This window comes from Dromiciops gliroides, chromosome 4 (genome assembly GCF_019393635.1).
Source record: "Dromiciops gliroides isolate mDroGli1 chromosome 4, mDroGli1.pri, whole genome shotgun sequence".
Taxonomy (NCBI): Eukaryota; Metazoa; Chordata; class Mammalia; order Microbiotheria; family Microbiotheriidae; genus Dromiciops; species Dromiciops gliroides.
The window spans coordinates 87,840,321-87,856,423 of NC_057864.1; the positions used below are offsets into that span (position 1 = coordinate 87,840,321).

General features: G+C 33.4%; 1 protein-coding gene across 1 annotated transcript in view; it reads left to right on the forward strand.

The window, feature by feature from the left end:
- Positions 1–2,147: 2,147 nt before the first annotated feature.
- The window catches only part of RGS21 (regulator of G protein signaling 21), a 28,851-nt gene continuing 14,895 nt past the window's right edge, over positions 2,148–16,103 (forward strand). Inside the window, exons 1-3 of the mRNA XM_043963583.1 lie at positions 2,148–2,158; positions 5,853–5,929; positions 9,411–9,577. Coding sequence (XP_043819518.1) covers positions 2,148–2,158; positions 5,853–5,929; positions 9,411–9,577 — 255 coding nt within the window. The remainder of the gene's footprint in view (positions 2,159–5,852; positions 5,930–9,410; positions 9,578–16,103) is intronic.

Here is a 16,103-nt window from a genome sequence, read left to right on the forward strand (position 1 = left end):
TGTACCACTGGACCCAGATGACTTTGGAGGACAGAGTGAGGCTTTTGAATTTACACAGTCTTCTCTCACTTAAATCCAATTCAGTGCAAGTCATGACAACACCCTGATATTATGGTCCTCTTTGAGAATGAAGGACAAACAACAACAACAACACACACATACATATACATATAGAAACACATATAAGTGTAAAAGTATACATACAAATCTGTATATGTATGTACAGATATACACACATACACACACACATATAATATATATATATATATATATTTATATTTGTGACTAATGGAAATGTTTAAAATTTTCCATGGATCCCAGGCTAAAAATCCCTGTTATAAGGGAAGTCTTTCCTTATTTCCCTATTAGTTGTAGCCCTCTCTCCATTCTCATATGATTATATACTTACATATGTAAAGGATGTATATACTTACATATGTTGAGAATGCCATATAAGCTCCTTAAAATCAGAGGTTGTTTTTTCCTCTTTTGTCTTTATAGCACTAGAACATTGTGAAATGTCTTGTTATACAGTAGGCGCTTAATAAGTGTTTGCTTAACTAAATTAAATTTCTTAATTATTTCCCCACTGCATTACATGTCTACGTAGTACATATGTAGACATGTAATGTAGTGGGGAAATAATTAAGCCTAATAAAATAGGTTAATGTTACTAACTTGGTACAATGCATAGACTATAAGCTCAAGACTTTTATACAGACAACATCATAGCAAACCCTGGTACCCAAACAAATAATTAGTTCATTGAAGCACCAATATACTAAGTAGTAATTTAATTATCTATACAAAAATTGGGGATATATTTAAAATATACCCTAATCATTTTCAGAAGATTTGGTAAGCACTGGGACACTCGGACTAATCAGTGCCATCAAATTCTTTCTATTCCTTCCCTGTGTTCAAGAAAAAGATGTGCAGGAATCTCCAAAGGAACTGGGGATTGCTGAAAAAAAAAAGAAAGAAAGCTTAGGGACTTAGGGGGTATATGATTGTTCTCTTCAAATTTTTGATGGACTAGACTATGAGTCTCATACTTTGTCTAGATGACCTCATAGAGAAGAAATAAGACAGGTGGATGGTGCAGGTGCAGAAGAGGTAGGCAGATTTTTGACTTAATAAAAGAAATTCCAACTAGTCAAAGCCATTTGAAAGCAAAATGGACTTCCTTGCCAGATAGTGAGTTTTCCATTCACTAAAGGTGTAGAATTATTTTACTGGACCATATTAAAGTAAAAATCTTTAGTTGTATACAAAAGTTAGAATTGTTAACCCCAAAGATTCCTCAGAGTTCTGATTTTCTGTGATTCTGTAATTCAAATACAGAAAGAGATAATCACTTATTTTCTAGGGTTAAAGTATTAAGAGCTTTGCATTCAAACAACCATAATGCCTTGATGAGAATCTCACCTTTATGAAAATGTTTCATTTTTCATTCAGGTTTTCTTGTTCCTAGATTCATATGAATTGCTTTGACAGAGAAATTGTCAAAAGAGAAGACAAAAAAAAAAGCCAGAGATCCATGGCTAAAAATAATGTGTGAATGTACACAAATATTTCCATGAAAATATTGTATAAAATTTTCAATGTAAATATGTATGTATTTATACATATATGATACATTAAGTAAATGTCCTTAGTTTAATCATAAATTGATAGAAATCATTTGTTCCTGTCTTTGAAAATCCAAAGGAAAACAAAAATGATCTTGTTTGAGTACTAGAGATTTGAGTATGAAAATTGAGAAGTAAATGTTAAAACTCCAAATGTAATTTTCTATCTTGATTTCTCTTCATGTGAAAAAGTATATTTGCTATAAACTATATTGTGGGAACATATTTAAATTATGTCGTAGAACTCATAAAACTGCCCTCTTTGTTGACATTGTTATTCTTCTACTCAGGAGGTTCAAATGTGTTGACTAATGAAAATAATAGCCTGTTGAACCTTCTCAAACTTAAACTGAAACACAATAGAAAAGTATGATTTAAACAGTCAATTTATAACCCAATGACCAGGTATTTGCATACTAATTGTCATGTTCCTGCTGTCACGTTACCTTCAGCCTGAAGATCAGTCAGAAAGAGACATTCTGCATCATCTGTGACAGTCAGACAGTGGAACGAAAAATGCCAGTGAAGTGAGTTGTTTAAAGCTATTTTTATCTCAAATTATCTACAGAATGAAACATGACTGTTTGGTGACTCTGGGTGGATTTTTTTTTCTTTACTCATGACAAATATGCTAATTATTCCCATCTCTCTGATTTGTTCTTCCCTGTTTTCCACTTCTAATTCCTTCCTCTTTCTTAAAAGATTCCAACAATCTTGGGCTTGCTCTTACAGATTCATTAAGATGAAAAATCTAAAATGAAATTTAAGCTTATCATTTCAGCTATATTTTTTACTTATGGATTTGATGCTAAATAAAAACTATAGAACACATTATATGCATTAGTTATCTATGATAGGAGCACAATTTCTGCATTGTTTTATATGTTTTTATTTGGGAATTTTGAAATAAGAATTACTCGTTCAAAAAGAAGGGATTGGTCAACCTCTTCCTCAAACACAAGATATCTCCTGAAAATTATCTGGATTGGACTTTTCATTCTCTAGTACACAGGGAACTGACAAAGCTGTTAGATATCACATTTTAAGACAATAACAGGAAAATAGTTTCTATAGTTAGCAAAATAAAGTTATTATAATAATAATATGAATACACACAGATTGTGGGTACAATATGTTAAATGGCATATATATGTGGATATATATGTATTTGAAAATCAATTTATAATATTAAATAAAAAAATGAATAGCAAGATCAGGAATTGTCACAAGAGCATTTCTATTTGAACTCTATTGAAAAAGATGAGGAGATTAAGCATATTAATGTTTACAAAACAATTACCATTCATTACCTCATTTGATGCTCGTATCAACCCTGAGGGGTAAATACTAGTAGACATATGAGGAAATTGACACGCAGAATGGTTAAGCAACTTGCCCAGTCACACATGTATCAGACATAATTCTATTGGACAAAAATTGGGAATATCAATGGTCTTTATTGCATTTTATTAAATTAAGAAAATTGAAAGGAAATCAATAATATGCACATGATATACTTCTGGTAGATATTTGACTCCAGACACACGTATGAATACAGTATAAAATTAGATATTTTATGTGCATATCTCACTCGGCAGGAAATCAGAGAACCTAACACTTATCCTCTAAAGGATATTTGAAATAATATAAGAAAGTAGCTAACAACTGGCAAACAGGTATATGTGCCACTCACCCATAGAGTTTTTAACCCTCCGAGTTCTTTGAAAATCAGTGACCATTTACTTTTCCAAATTCAAATATATGCAAATTTTATCGATATATTTGTTGTTGAGGTAATGAGAAAGTTAAGCTTCAAAATCAAGTCCTCTGATCTCAAGGCCACTATTTTCCCCCACACCATTATATCATGGTATATATCGATAGTATTTGAAATGATGGATTCTTTAGCTCATTTTTACTTATGCATAAACTGATAACACATTATTGTTTTTCAAAGGGTTGAGAAAAAATCAAGTAAAAAATTAGAAACGAAGAATTATTTAGAAATTAATAAATGGTAATAAATTTATTTAAACAGAATATAAAAATTAAATAACTATGGAACTAAGTTATAGGAGGGTTGAATTTTATCAGTAGAAGGGGATTATATCAATGAAATTACTGATCCTATTGACATGTTTATATTAATTAGATGTTATATGTCTTATCCTATGTTTTAATTGTGAAAGGAATTTTCTGAGAAACAGAAAATAGCATCATAGATTAAAGTACCTGCAAATCAAGGCAATACATAGAATTATGCTGGATTTAGAATGATAAAGTCTATTCTGATTTATTATGACCTAGGGGTTAACCATGCATTCTCCTGGCTATGGCAACAGATCCTGGCAAGATGCATCATGCTAGACAGACTATAAAAATAATCTAAGTTTGCTTTCTGAGGGCCAAAACATCTAAGTACAGACAAACAGAGTAGGCACTTGATGAGAAATTTCTAAAACAAAGAAAAATACAAAAATGGAAGTCAATCCTATGTATTCACTTTTTACCAAGCTCCCTTCTTCCTCTGAATATACTCTAGACCACTTAGCTAATATGCTCACATGAATCTAATCTGTGTAATCTAGTATACACTTCCAAATATTTATTTTCCTCTCTTTGACCAAGACAGCTCTCTAAAACTTTAAAATACAGAATGGTTGTTGATCTGCCATTGGGGCTCTGACTTCAATAAAGAGGTAGTACCGCATTCTGCCACACTCCAGCAAAATCACAGATCCAAAGAAACCCCTCCACCTTTTAACACCTATCATTTCCCTTAATGATCACCTCCCCCCCAATGAATCCTCCCTTTTAAGAAATAAATCCATTTAAGTAAAACTAACAAAGCATATATGATATTATATATAACATCACCAACTCTCTACAGAAAAGAAGATATGTCCACATAGAAGAAATTCAAGTTCTTTGAAGCATTAAGCAATTATAACTGCAGAATAAGAAAACAAAAGGCAAAAAGAGAAACTAGCTAGGTAGATCATAAGAAATGTTCCCTTGTTAATTAGCTATGAGAGATAGGGGCACAATTGATGCTGGGGTAGAAGGAGAACTAATTTAATACCATTTAATTCCATAAAGATATTAGTAAACCAGAAGATAGAAAGGAAGACTTAGAATCACATAACATATCCTCAGAAGTTAATTTAAGATATTTCTCTGTGAATGGTACTAATAGAAATGAGTTAATCTCATTAAAAAGCATCTTCCAAATTGTCAAGTTCTCATTTTAAAAGTTATGATACCACTACTTTTCAAAACAAAGTCATCCTGCCAAACAATGTACTGCATTTCTCCTTCTTTGAGGCATGTGCTTTCTGGTAAGGAAGACTGGGAATTTTGTTGTTGTTTTTTTGTTGTTGTTAAGGGAGAAATGAATGAGAAAGTCCATATCTCAAAATTTCTTGATTTTAAAACTGATTGATTACTTTTTACATAAAACTCTCCAAAAAGGTACTCCTTCAAAAGACTGAAGGCAAAAAAATATATATTGATTAGTTTGGGAAAGTTCACACTCTGTTATGACAGACCATTAGATAACAGATAAATTAGTACAGAATTTGGATCGTACTAACTCATTTTATACTGCTCTTGTCTTAGGGATGGAGGTCCTAAAGAAGAATAGCCAGGGACTTTCAGGATATTGGGATACAGATAAGCATTTTCAAGACTATTACTTACTTGAAACTCTTAATCAAAACCTCATTGAGAAGAAGAATTGTGAACCAAGTCAATTTTTATACTCAAAAATATTGGAAAATAGTCCATTCATCACTATTGCTATCATGAAACACCTTTGGATATTTTTCTGGGAGAGCGTAGAAGAGTGTCATATAAATTAATGGTTAATCCATTCTTAGTTAAGAAGTAATTCAGTACTCGCCTACAGAACAATGAGTAATATCTCTCTTGTGCCTCTGTTATAGCTGGACCAATTGCAAACATTATTATTACTGTCTGCTAGATTAATTAAGAAGTCACCAATGCCAAATTACATTATACTTTTAGGGGCTCTGATGTTGGTTTCATACTGGAAAAGAATGGTTATATAATTTTTATTGACCTTTCACTATTGTATTCATATTGAAACGCTAAAAGTTATTAATCAACAGCTCATTAAAGTTGGCTTTGAAGTATATGGAGAGCATCAAAATAAGTATAGTTTATAAAGGCAAAAGATCACAATGCTATTTTCAAGGGTAGATGTTGTTTCCACAGGTCAACATCCACGAACACAATGGCCTGGTCAGAGTCCATGGATACATTGCTAGCCAACAAAGGTGAGACCAAGTTGTTGATGACAGTTTTATCCAAATAGAAATTTGAATATAAGCCCATGAGCTAACTTCTGAGTTGTGATTATAGCCATGGTTACCTCATCATGTGGGAATTCTCTTCAGTAAAGCAGATCACATCCCTAATTTCACTCTCCTACCAAAGCAGATCAAAACCACGTATGGTTTAGTAGATTAGGCCTAGAAAGTTGTCTGAAATGACAAAAAGCCTTATTTACTCTTGGTCACAACATCTAGTAATTGTCAAAAAGCAATTTGTTAGGGGGGCGGCTAGGTGGCGCAGTGGATAAAGCACTGGCCCTGGATTCAGGAGCAACTGAGTTCAAATCTGTCCTCAGACACTTGACACTTACTAGCTGTATGATACTGGGTAAGTCACTTAACCCCCATTGCCCCGCAAAAAAAAAAAAAAGAAAAGCAATTTGTTAGGTCTTTGCTAAGTCCAGTGCTCTATATACTATAACTTATTACCTTTTCTCGGCATATTATGGGATTCTTAACACACAGATATATGACTATGTATATGTGTATGTGTGCATGTACATACATGTATAAATATATATATATATGGACCCCCTTTGACAGTTTAGTGAAACCTATGCATCCTTTCTCAGGATAATTTCAAACTGAATGTATTGGAGACAATTTAAATTCAACATGTCCATAACTAAACTTATTATCTTTTCTCTCCCCACCTACCATTCCCAGTCTTCTTCTCTTTAAAACTTCCCTTTTTCTATCCAAGGCACCATCATCTTTCCAACTTCCAAGGTTGCCAAATTTTGACATGTCGAATTTTGTACTATCTCTTGCATATGATTCCTCCACCCACACAGGCCCTCATTTAGCAGGGCAGCAGGGTAGAGGAAAAGACTATATTATTATAAGAGGCTCTCAATTTGTCTCTGTACATCAAGTTTCTCATAATTCCAGACCATACTGTGCAAAGCTGCCAAAATCATTTTATAGTACATAACTGTCCATGTGACTTCACTACTCTATCAAATCCAATGGTTAACATTTGCCTCTGTAATAAAATACATGAATCTCTGTTTAGGCTTTCAAGCCCTTTACAAACTGGACCCAATTTATATTTGTCACATGATTAAACATTACTCCCCCCTCACATTCTGTGATCCAGAAAAACTGGCCTTCTCTTGTTCTTCACACATAATGCTCTATTTCCTGTCTCCGTGTTTTACACAACTTGGAATGTATTCCATCCTTCTATTAACTTCATAAAATAAGAATTTTTCACTTCATTTATGATGTAACCAAGCTCTGTCTTCTATATGAAGCTTTTCCTGATCATTCCAACTACTGGAATCCTTCTCCCAAATTAGCTTGAATATACCTATATTGCATATATGTGTATTATTAAATTTATACTTATACTTTATATCTTTATATAGTAAAAATAATAGCTAGCATTTATATAAAACCTTAAGATTTAGAAAGCATCCTGAAAAAATTATCTCATTTTATCTTTACAAAAGCCCTGCAAGCAGGTGCAATTTTTATTCTTATTTTACAGATCAGGAAACTAAGTCAAAAGTCAAATGATATGCCCAGGATCACAAAGCTAATAAGTGTCTGAGGCCAGATTTGAACTCAGGTCTTCTTGACCCCAGGTCCAGTGCTCAGTTGTTTTGCTATTGTATCCTAGTCTTCTAGATTAGAATATAAACTCCTTGCAAATGGGCATTGTTTCATATTTTGTACTTGTATCCTCAGTGCCCACCACAATACCTGGCATATAACAAGCATTTAATAAATACTTGGTTGATTAATAATACCTAGGAGCTGTTGTGAAGATCAAATGAAATATTATACATAAAGTGCTTTATTAAATTTAAAACATACAACTGTAAGTCCTTGTTATATTATACATTTTATTTTCCTCTTCATATTCTATTCCTTCTGCTCCTTTTCCTATATTACCCTTATTCTCTATCTTGTAGCCTTCATCTTTTTTTTCTTTTTCTTTCTTTTTTTTTTTTGTGGGGCAATGAAGGTTAAGTGACTGGCCCAAGGGCACACAGCACATGGCTAGAACTTGTGAAGTGTCTGAGGTAGGATTTGAACTCAGGTCCTCCTGAATTTAGGACTGGTACTTTATCCACTGTGCCACCTAGCTGCCACCCCCAGCCTTCATCTTAACATTCCATGATACGTTCCCTGAAAAAGATTAGCCTTGTAACCTTTACTCATTCATTATTTCTTCTTTTCCCCACTGGTTCCCTCTTCCTTCCCTCTCTCATTCTCCTTCAACTTCTTGTTTCTATTTCCAACCTATCTTGAAAATTTAAAAATTCAACACTCTGGGGTTACAGGTAGTTTATGTACATACTAACTATAGTGGATTAGATGGTTTTGGGGGAGGGAAGGGTAATTAATCCATAATTAAATCTGTTGTCTTGCATGTATCACATAGGGTGCCACTGGAAAGAGGTAAAATTTGTTAAATGTAATCAGGTAGCATTAAGGTGCTGCCTTCATCTGGCAACATAGAGACAGATAGCTCAGGAATACAAATCTTGCTATCTAATTGAATCATCTTTTGGAACCACCTTAAGACATTTGATACCTAAGTCTCTTCAACTATAAAATGAGGGTATTTAACTAAATTGAATATGAGATTCTTTATACCACTGGACCTAAGATATCCTATTATCTACCCATTGGAATGCCATCATTTTTCGTTAATAAGAATACCTTACCCCTAAATAGTTTACTTATATGAGGAGATAGAAGATTGTCACAAAACCCATATATTTTCAAGATGTGGTAGATGCTCTGTTTCCTTAAGCCCCATCATAGGATTAGCATTGTCTCTCTCAAAATCACTTAAAATGCCAGTTACTTGTTTCTATCGTTATGATCCAAAGAATGACATAAGGCTTCAATTTGGGACAGATTTAGTAAAGAATCTCAACTATATTACACTTATAATATTCAAGCATTATAAGATAGGATTTTTAGATCAATAGTGTATAAATGATGGAGAATCTTGAAAATTGTATTCATGAAAGTGGCTTTGGTTGTATTGGGTTATGTTTAGTCTTGCACATAGATTTCATTGATGTAGAGAACTCTCACAAAGTAAATTCCTTCTTCCAATGCAGATTAGAAACACATATGCATAGTTTCAGGGAATTGCCTTTGTACACCATTGTATAAGGGTTTTGACCATGTGCACCTAGCTTGTGTTTATCAGACACAAGACTTGAACTCTTGTCATCCTGGTTCTAAGGCTGGTTCTTTTAACCACTGTGCAACAATGCTCTCTTGTAAGTGATAAGTAACAATACTTACATCAAATAATTTAAATGTGATCTACTGGGGAAAGTAATGGGAAACGTTTAATTGCTTATATTTAGAGAAGTGGATATTTGTTACATAACATATTTGGCAATATTATTTTATAGCTTTCATTATACTTTTTCTTATTTTATTTTTTTCACAGCTGGTCTAGATGCTTTTAGAACATTTCTGAAGTCAGAATTTAGTGAAGAAAATGTTGAGTTCTGGCTGGCCTGTGAAGATTATAAAAAAACTGAATCTGCAGAAAAAATTGCTTCCAAAGCCAGGATGATTTATTCTGAATTCATTCAAGCTGATGCTCCCAAGGAGGTAAAAAAAAATAAAAGTATAGTGAATAATCTTAGTTCTACTACATGTAGCAAAAAACTGATCAATTTAGAGCATTTTAGTCCATCTGAAAGAAAGTCTCTATGAACCTACATTCATTAAATTATGGCCATTTATTCATTGCTTGTTTTTTTTTTAATTTGTAAAAGCAAACAGATAAAACCTAGGGAATGGTTATTTAGAAAAATTGATACTACCGGCATCCCCTTGTGTGAATGCACATAGACTGAAAATGATTGCTTAATGATCAGAAAATAAATAATAGTTGTCTGAGATCAGAAAAGCAGGCTGATCCCTAAATAGGAAGACTTGGTTTAATTCTTATTATCATCATTGATTTATTCATGGACAATTCCATTAATCTCTACTTAAATTGCCACATTTTTAAAAGGTTATGATATTCATCTATTTCATCCCAAAATTGCTGAGATGATTCAATTTTAATAAAAATAATTATGGTAGTTAGCATTTACATAGCACTTTAAGGTTCACAAAGTGATTTACAAATATTCTCATTTTGTCCTTTCTAGAACCGTGAGAGTAAGGGACTATTATTATTTATATTTTATAAATGAGGAAACTGAGGCAGAACCAGGTGAAATGACTTGTCCATAGTCACACAGATAGTAAATGTCTGAGGACAGATTTGAACTCAGGTTTTCTTAATTCTAGATCTAGTATTCTATTCACTGAAATACCAAAACCTAAAACTTAAACTCAATACTAATAAAGAATCATTGATTTTAAAATTGGGAAGTACTTATAAAGTCATCTAGTGCAGTGTCCTCTGTTCACAAATAAAGAAACTGAAGTTCAGAGAAATAAAAAGACTAGTTCAAATTCCCAAAGATTATTAAATGGCAGAGCTGGAATGTAAATGCAGTGACCTGATTCCAGATTCTAATAGTGTTAGACGAGACATATAGGGGAGTTGTGCCTAGAAGTGTTTTGGTCTGAAAAGTCACAAGTGGAAAATGGAATCATAGGGCAATTGAATGAGACCTTTCCAAGAATGGTAAGGTCTACTTGGTTACTATTGCAAGAGAAAAAAGTGAAAGTGGGTGTGGAATGAAGTGCATGCTTTACATGTAGTTAGACTGAATAGGCATAAGTTTGGAACACCTGGGCATAGTGAATTCTCACCTAACATGAGCTATGGCCCAAGGGCTGAGGCAAAAGTGCAGAGGACAAGGTAGCAAGCAGAACTCAGAAGCATGGAAGATACAAACCCATGATTTCATTGTTGTTGTTTTTCAGTTATAATTTATTTTTAACAAGTCCAAAATAATTTATTGTAATGTCTTTTTGGAATGATTTATATATATCTATATCTATATCTATCTATCTATCTATCTATCTATCTATCTATCTATCTATCTATCTATCTATATATATATATATATATATTTCTTGAGATATGCCAAATTTCAACAAGACCAAAGAACTGTATATTTGAAATAATAATACTTTCATTCTTATTGAATTGCTATGGATTTTTCTAAGTTGAATTACAAGATAACATGTGTAATATTTCATGGCAATTTGAGGATTTTAAGATGTATTTACCTGCCTTCTCTCTTTGTAGTCTATCAGATATTTTCCTCCAAACATAAACCAAGCTAGAAATTCTCGCCACTGACAACTGTCTGGTGTTTATTAAAAGCTTATATACAGAGAAAAGCAACCTAGTCAAAACTGAGATGAGACTGATATTTTTTTATGTTCAATTCAGTTATGTAACTGACTTCATATTGATCAAAAGGGGCTTCAACCAGCCAGTTTAAAAAATTTGTTTCAGGAACTACTTTGAATCAAAGTTGCAGTAGATTGAGTTAGAAGAAAGTACAATAATAATAATTAATAATAATAATAGATTGTGATTATGATAAGTGGCAGAAATGGTCAAATTATAACCTGAGCCACTTTTAGGTTATGATAACATTATGAGCCTGTTTCAGAGTTTTTTGCAAAGTTTCTGTGCCTCATTTCTCTCATCTGTAAAATCAATAGCATGTCATCATTTGTTTACTGATGCATGTCTGGCAAATAGACAACGACTAAACTAGTAAAATTAAAATGCCACAGTCCATAAAGTACCATTATCTGAAGTAGTTCTTGATATGATTGGTGAAACATACACACTTCCAAACACACACACACACACACACACACACACACACACACATACACACACACATGAGATTAGCTGTCACATTCCTATTTCATTTGAATATAGAAAGAAAAAAAATTACAATTTCATGTGGATTTGGTAAAGTGTTCTCATTGTGTTCAAGTGTCTCTGATATTCCTTCCAGGTATACTAGAGCTCTTATTTGGCTTGTATTTCCATTCCTTTTTGCATATATCAATAGAACAGCTCCTCTGTACAAGATACTGTGCTAGACCTTGGTGATACCAAAGCAAAAAGCATATCTTTCGTACCCTGAATAAGTTTACATTACATTGGGGAAAATTTGACATGCATTTAGCTATGTAAATTCAAAGTTGGTATTTATAACTCTGATTTGTTAAATTATAATGTATGTGGCAGCTAGGTGGAGCAAGGGATAAAGCACCTGCCCTGGATTCAGGAGGACCTGAGTTCAAATCTGGACTCAGACACTTTACACTTATTAGCTGTGTAACCCTGGACAAGTCACTTAACCCTCATTGCTCCGCAATACACACACACACACACATACACATACATACATACATATATACATATATAATGTAAATATGTAAAAGTAAAACCAATAGATATAATATAAACAATGTGTTTAATAGCTCACATATATTATATATTGTTTTACAATTTTTTTCTAACAATTCAGCTACCTACTGTAAGTATGATAGTTACTATTGGGAGAAAGGAGAAGAGAATAAGCATTTATATAGTGCCTGTTATCTTCCAGCCATATACTGTCTATTGTTTGCTAGGTAGGTCCTATTATTATCTTCATTTTAAAGATGAGGAAACTGAGGCAAACAGGTTAAGTGTTTTGCTCAGGTTCACAGAGCTAGTTAAGTCTAGGAGGCCAAATTTTAACTCAGGTCTTCCTGTCCAGACCTGGAACTCTATCTACTGTACCACCTAGCAGCCCCATAAATATCATATAAAATATAATATAGAATTTTGATATTATATATGATATATAACAACATTAAAACACAGCATTTTAAGCAACCTTTCAAGGGGTCTGCAGCTACTAACTAGCAGAGCTATGATTATAACTTGAACTAGGTTTTTCTGAGTCTTCAAGACCAGCACATTATGTTAGAAAAATATGAATATCTAAACATGAGTATAGATGCTGATTAGATGACAAGAGTACACAGAGATATGAAATAGCACTATAATGCAATTATTTTAACAAAGAAATCATGACTAGTGCAATCAAATTGACTGATAGCCCTTCAAAGTCATCATCTTCGGGTAATTTTTATCACAATAATGTTGCCATTGCTCAAAATAATTGAGCATCCTGGTGGGGTATCATAGGATCATATAGAGAGAGCTTAAGTTGCAAGAGTCATCATAGACCAGCTAATACAAAATCATGATTTTACAGCTTCATAGAATAGTAAAGAGTACCATGCCTGTGGTAAAAAAATAGGAGGTCAAATTTTATCTCAGATACTTTCTAGATATGTGACCCTAGGCAAGTCACTTAACCTGTTTGCCTCAGTTTCGTTTCGGTAAAATGAGGATAATAATAGACCCTACCTCCTGAAATTGTTATGAGGATCAAATGAGGTAATTATTATAAAGTGCTTCACAAAGTGCCCAACACTTAGTAAGTGCTATATAAATACCAATTTGTTATTGTTGTTGTTGTTATTACAGAAGAAAATACTTGAAGCCCAGTGATGAAGTGACTTCCACAACCTCAAATGGTTGGAAGTTGCAGATACATGAACCCAATCATCTAACTCTAAATCTGAGTATCTTGAGGTTGAATCCCTCAATGAGCAATCACTTTGGCAAGGAGAACAAAAAGAATAGTATGAGTATCAAGATGACAATGTAGGAGAGAACACGAAGGTATTCTAAAAATTGTAAGGTTCATTTGTGATCCATTTTACATATATCAAGTCTTTTAAAAACCATTTGTAATCATCTTAAACTCTGTGATAGCACATTTCCCTTTCTTTTTATAGAGAATTAATCTTTTAACAAATAGAAGTAATACAGCTGCCTTTTAAACAGGCATACCAGAGTTTAGATGTCCAAATGGGAGTCAACCACTTCAAAGTAGTTACTTTGGGAGGGTATGTACTTCAAATGATGCTGTCATATTTCAAAGCACTTTGGGAATTTTTCTTTGGGAATTAGCTTCAAAGTCTTTGTCACATTCTTCTGAATATCCTTAGTGGTGGCCAATCCTTGTCCCTCTGAGAGTGGATTTGATTTGTGAAAGCAGGCAAAATTCATTCAGTACCTAGTTTATTGGATTAGATGAAGGGTCATGCTACATAATAAATATCATTTGGCTCCAAAATGAGATTTGACTATAAAGTAATGAAACCATGTGTTCTTGCATGTCTGTGTATCTGCGTGTAACTTGTGAATTGACTCTAAAAGCAAATCTCAAAAGGGAATTTCAAAAATTATTTGAGTACTATGTCAGAAATATTTGACAAACTGCAGAACTCACCAAGAATACTTTGAAAAATAATGGTTGTTTCATGGCATAGCCAGTGTTTTGTGTTGTGTTTTTTTTTTGAGGTCTCACTTTATTATCATGTCTTACCATCTCTTACTATGTATGGTTCTTAATATTCCAAGAAATAGACTCAATAAGTATAAAGAGGGATAGGGGAGAGCAACTAGAATAGGACTAAATGGAAGAGGAGGGGGATGAGTCTATAGTAAATTTTTAAAAGAAACCAAAAAAAGGAAAACAGAGAAGTTATTCAAGGAAGGAGAAGTGATAAATGAGATAGAAAAAATACAAATAGTATTTAGACAAAAAAAGAAACACATGTGTGTGCTAAAAAGATTGAGGCAATTATAGAAGCTGGTGAAGGTGGAAGAAATTAAAGTTCACAATTAAGAAAGAGACAATAAGAATCATGGTACCTTCTGTAAGAAACCTTTCCCAGTCCTCTTTTTTGTTTTTTTTTTTTTTTGTTTGTTTGTTTTGTTTTTTTTAGGCAACAGGGGTTAAGTGACTTGCCCACGGTCACACAGCTAGTAAATGTCAAGTGTCTGAGGCCGGATTTGAACTCAGGTACTCCTGAGTCCAGGGCCGGTGCTTTAACCACTGCGCCATCTAGCTGCCCCATCCCAGTCCTCTTTATTCTTAGTTCAGGCCCTCTGAAGCTACCATATCACTACTTAGGTACCCATAGAGAGGAAAGCCGTCAAGGCCGGGAACTAGATTGTGGATTGTGAGCAGATTTGTGACTATGGGGACAAAGATACGGCAAACATGTTTCAAAATTGGAATATTTTGTGACAGATTATATGTGAAAAGCAAAAATAATAGTGTTTTTCACTTCAACCTTTTCATTTGATTTGAAAAACTTCAGGAGAAGTAAAATCATTTAGACTTTTTTTTTTACTTATGAATAACTTTTATGATAATTTTTTCACATTTGGCTCGAGGAAAAACATTGATTGATACATTGAAGATTATTTTAAACCCTAACTTCATCAGGCCAAAAAGAAAAGTCAACAACAATACAGAGAAGAAAAAAAAATAACTGATTGCTATACTATGTTTAGAGAATAGCTGTCATACCATAGGTAGAAATTATCAAACCCCACATGAACCCAAATATAGATGATTGTCAGTGGAGGAATAGATCAGTTGGCAGTTAAATAGAAATAAATACAGGTAACTAATAGAAAGTTAGCACAAGTAACCTAGCTTTAAAATTTTCTCATTCCAAATGAGAAACTCAAAATTCATATAGTAAAGGGGTATCTACAGAATTTTACTGATGTAATTTCCTATTATTTTGTATCATTTTTTTCAAAAAGTATTATCTCATTCAGTCATTTATTTAGCAAATACTTTCAATTGTGCCTACTATGTTCCCTCTTCAAGCAGAGATGGTATTAGGGTTGGGAAGTGAATATTTTGATTCATGGTGGAGAACTTAGAGTGTCCTGGAGTTTCCTTCCCATTACTGTTTTTTTTTTTTTCCCCTGTATGATGCACTGCCATCTCTTTGGTCTTATCCATCCAAACCCTTCTCTTTTTTACCTCCATGTCCAGTTCTGGCATCAAGATTTTAGGGCTTTCCCCCCTGACTGCTCTACTAACTTGTGATCCCAGAAGGCCCCTTTTCTAGCTCTACTTCAAACAATACCAGCCTGATCCTTTATTGCCCTTCCCTACCCGGGTTATCACACTGATGGTGCAGCTTCTGTCCTGACTTTGTTGTTGCCATGTTTGGTTGTTCCATCAGAAATATCTATCAGCCCATGCTTGTATCGGATTGGAAACCTCAAGGCAATGCAGATACCCCTGCACACCCTTCTGCAAGACTCAAAAAT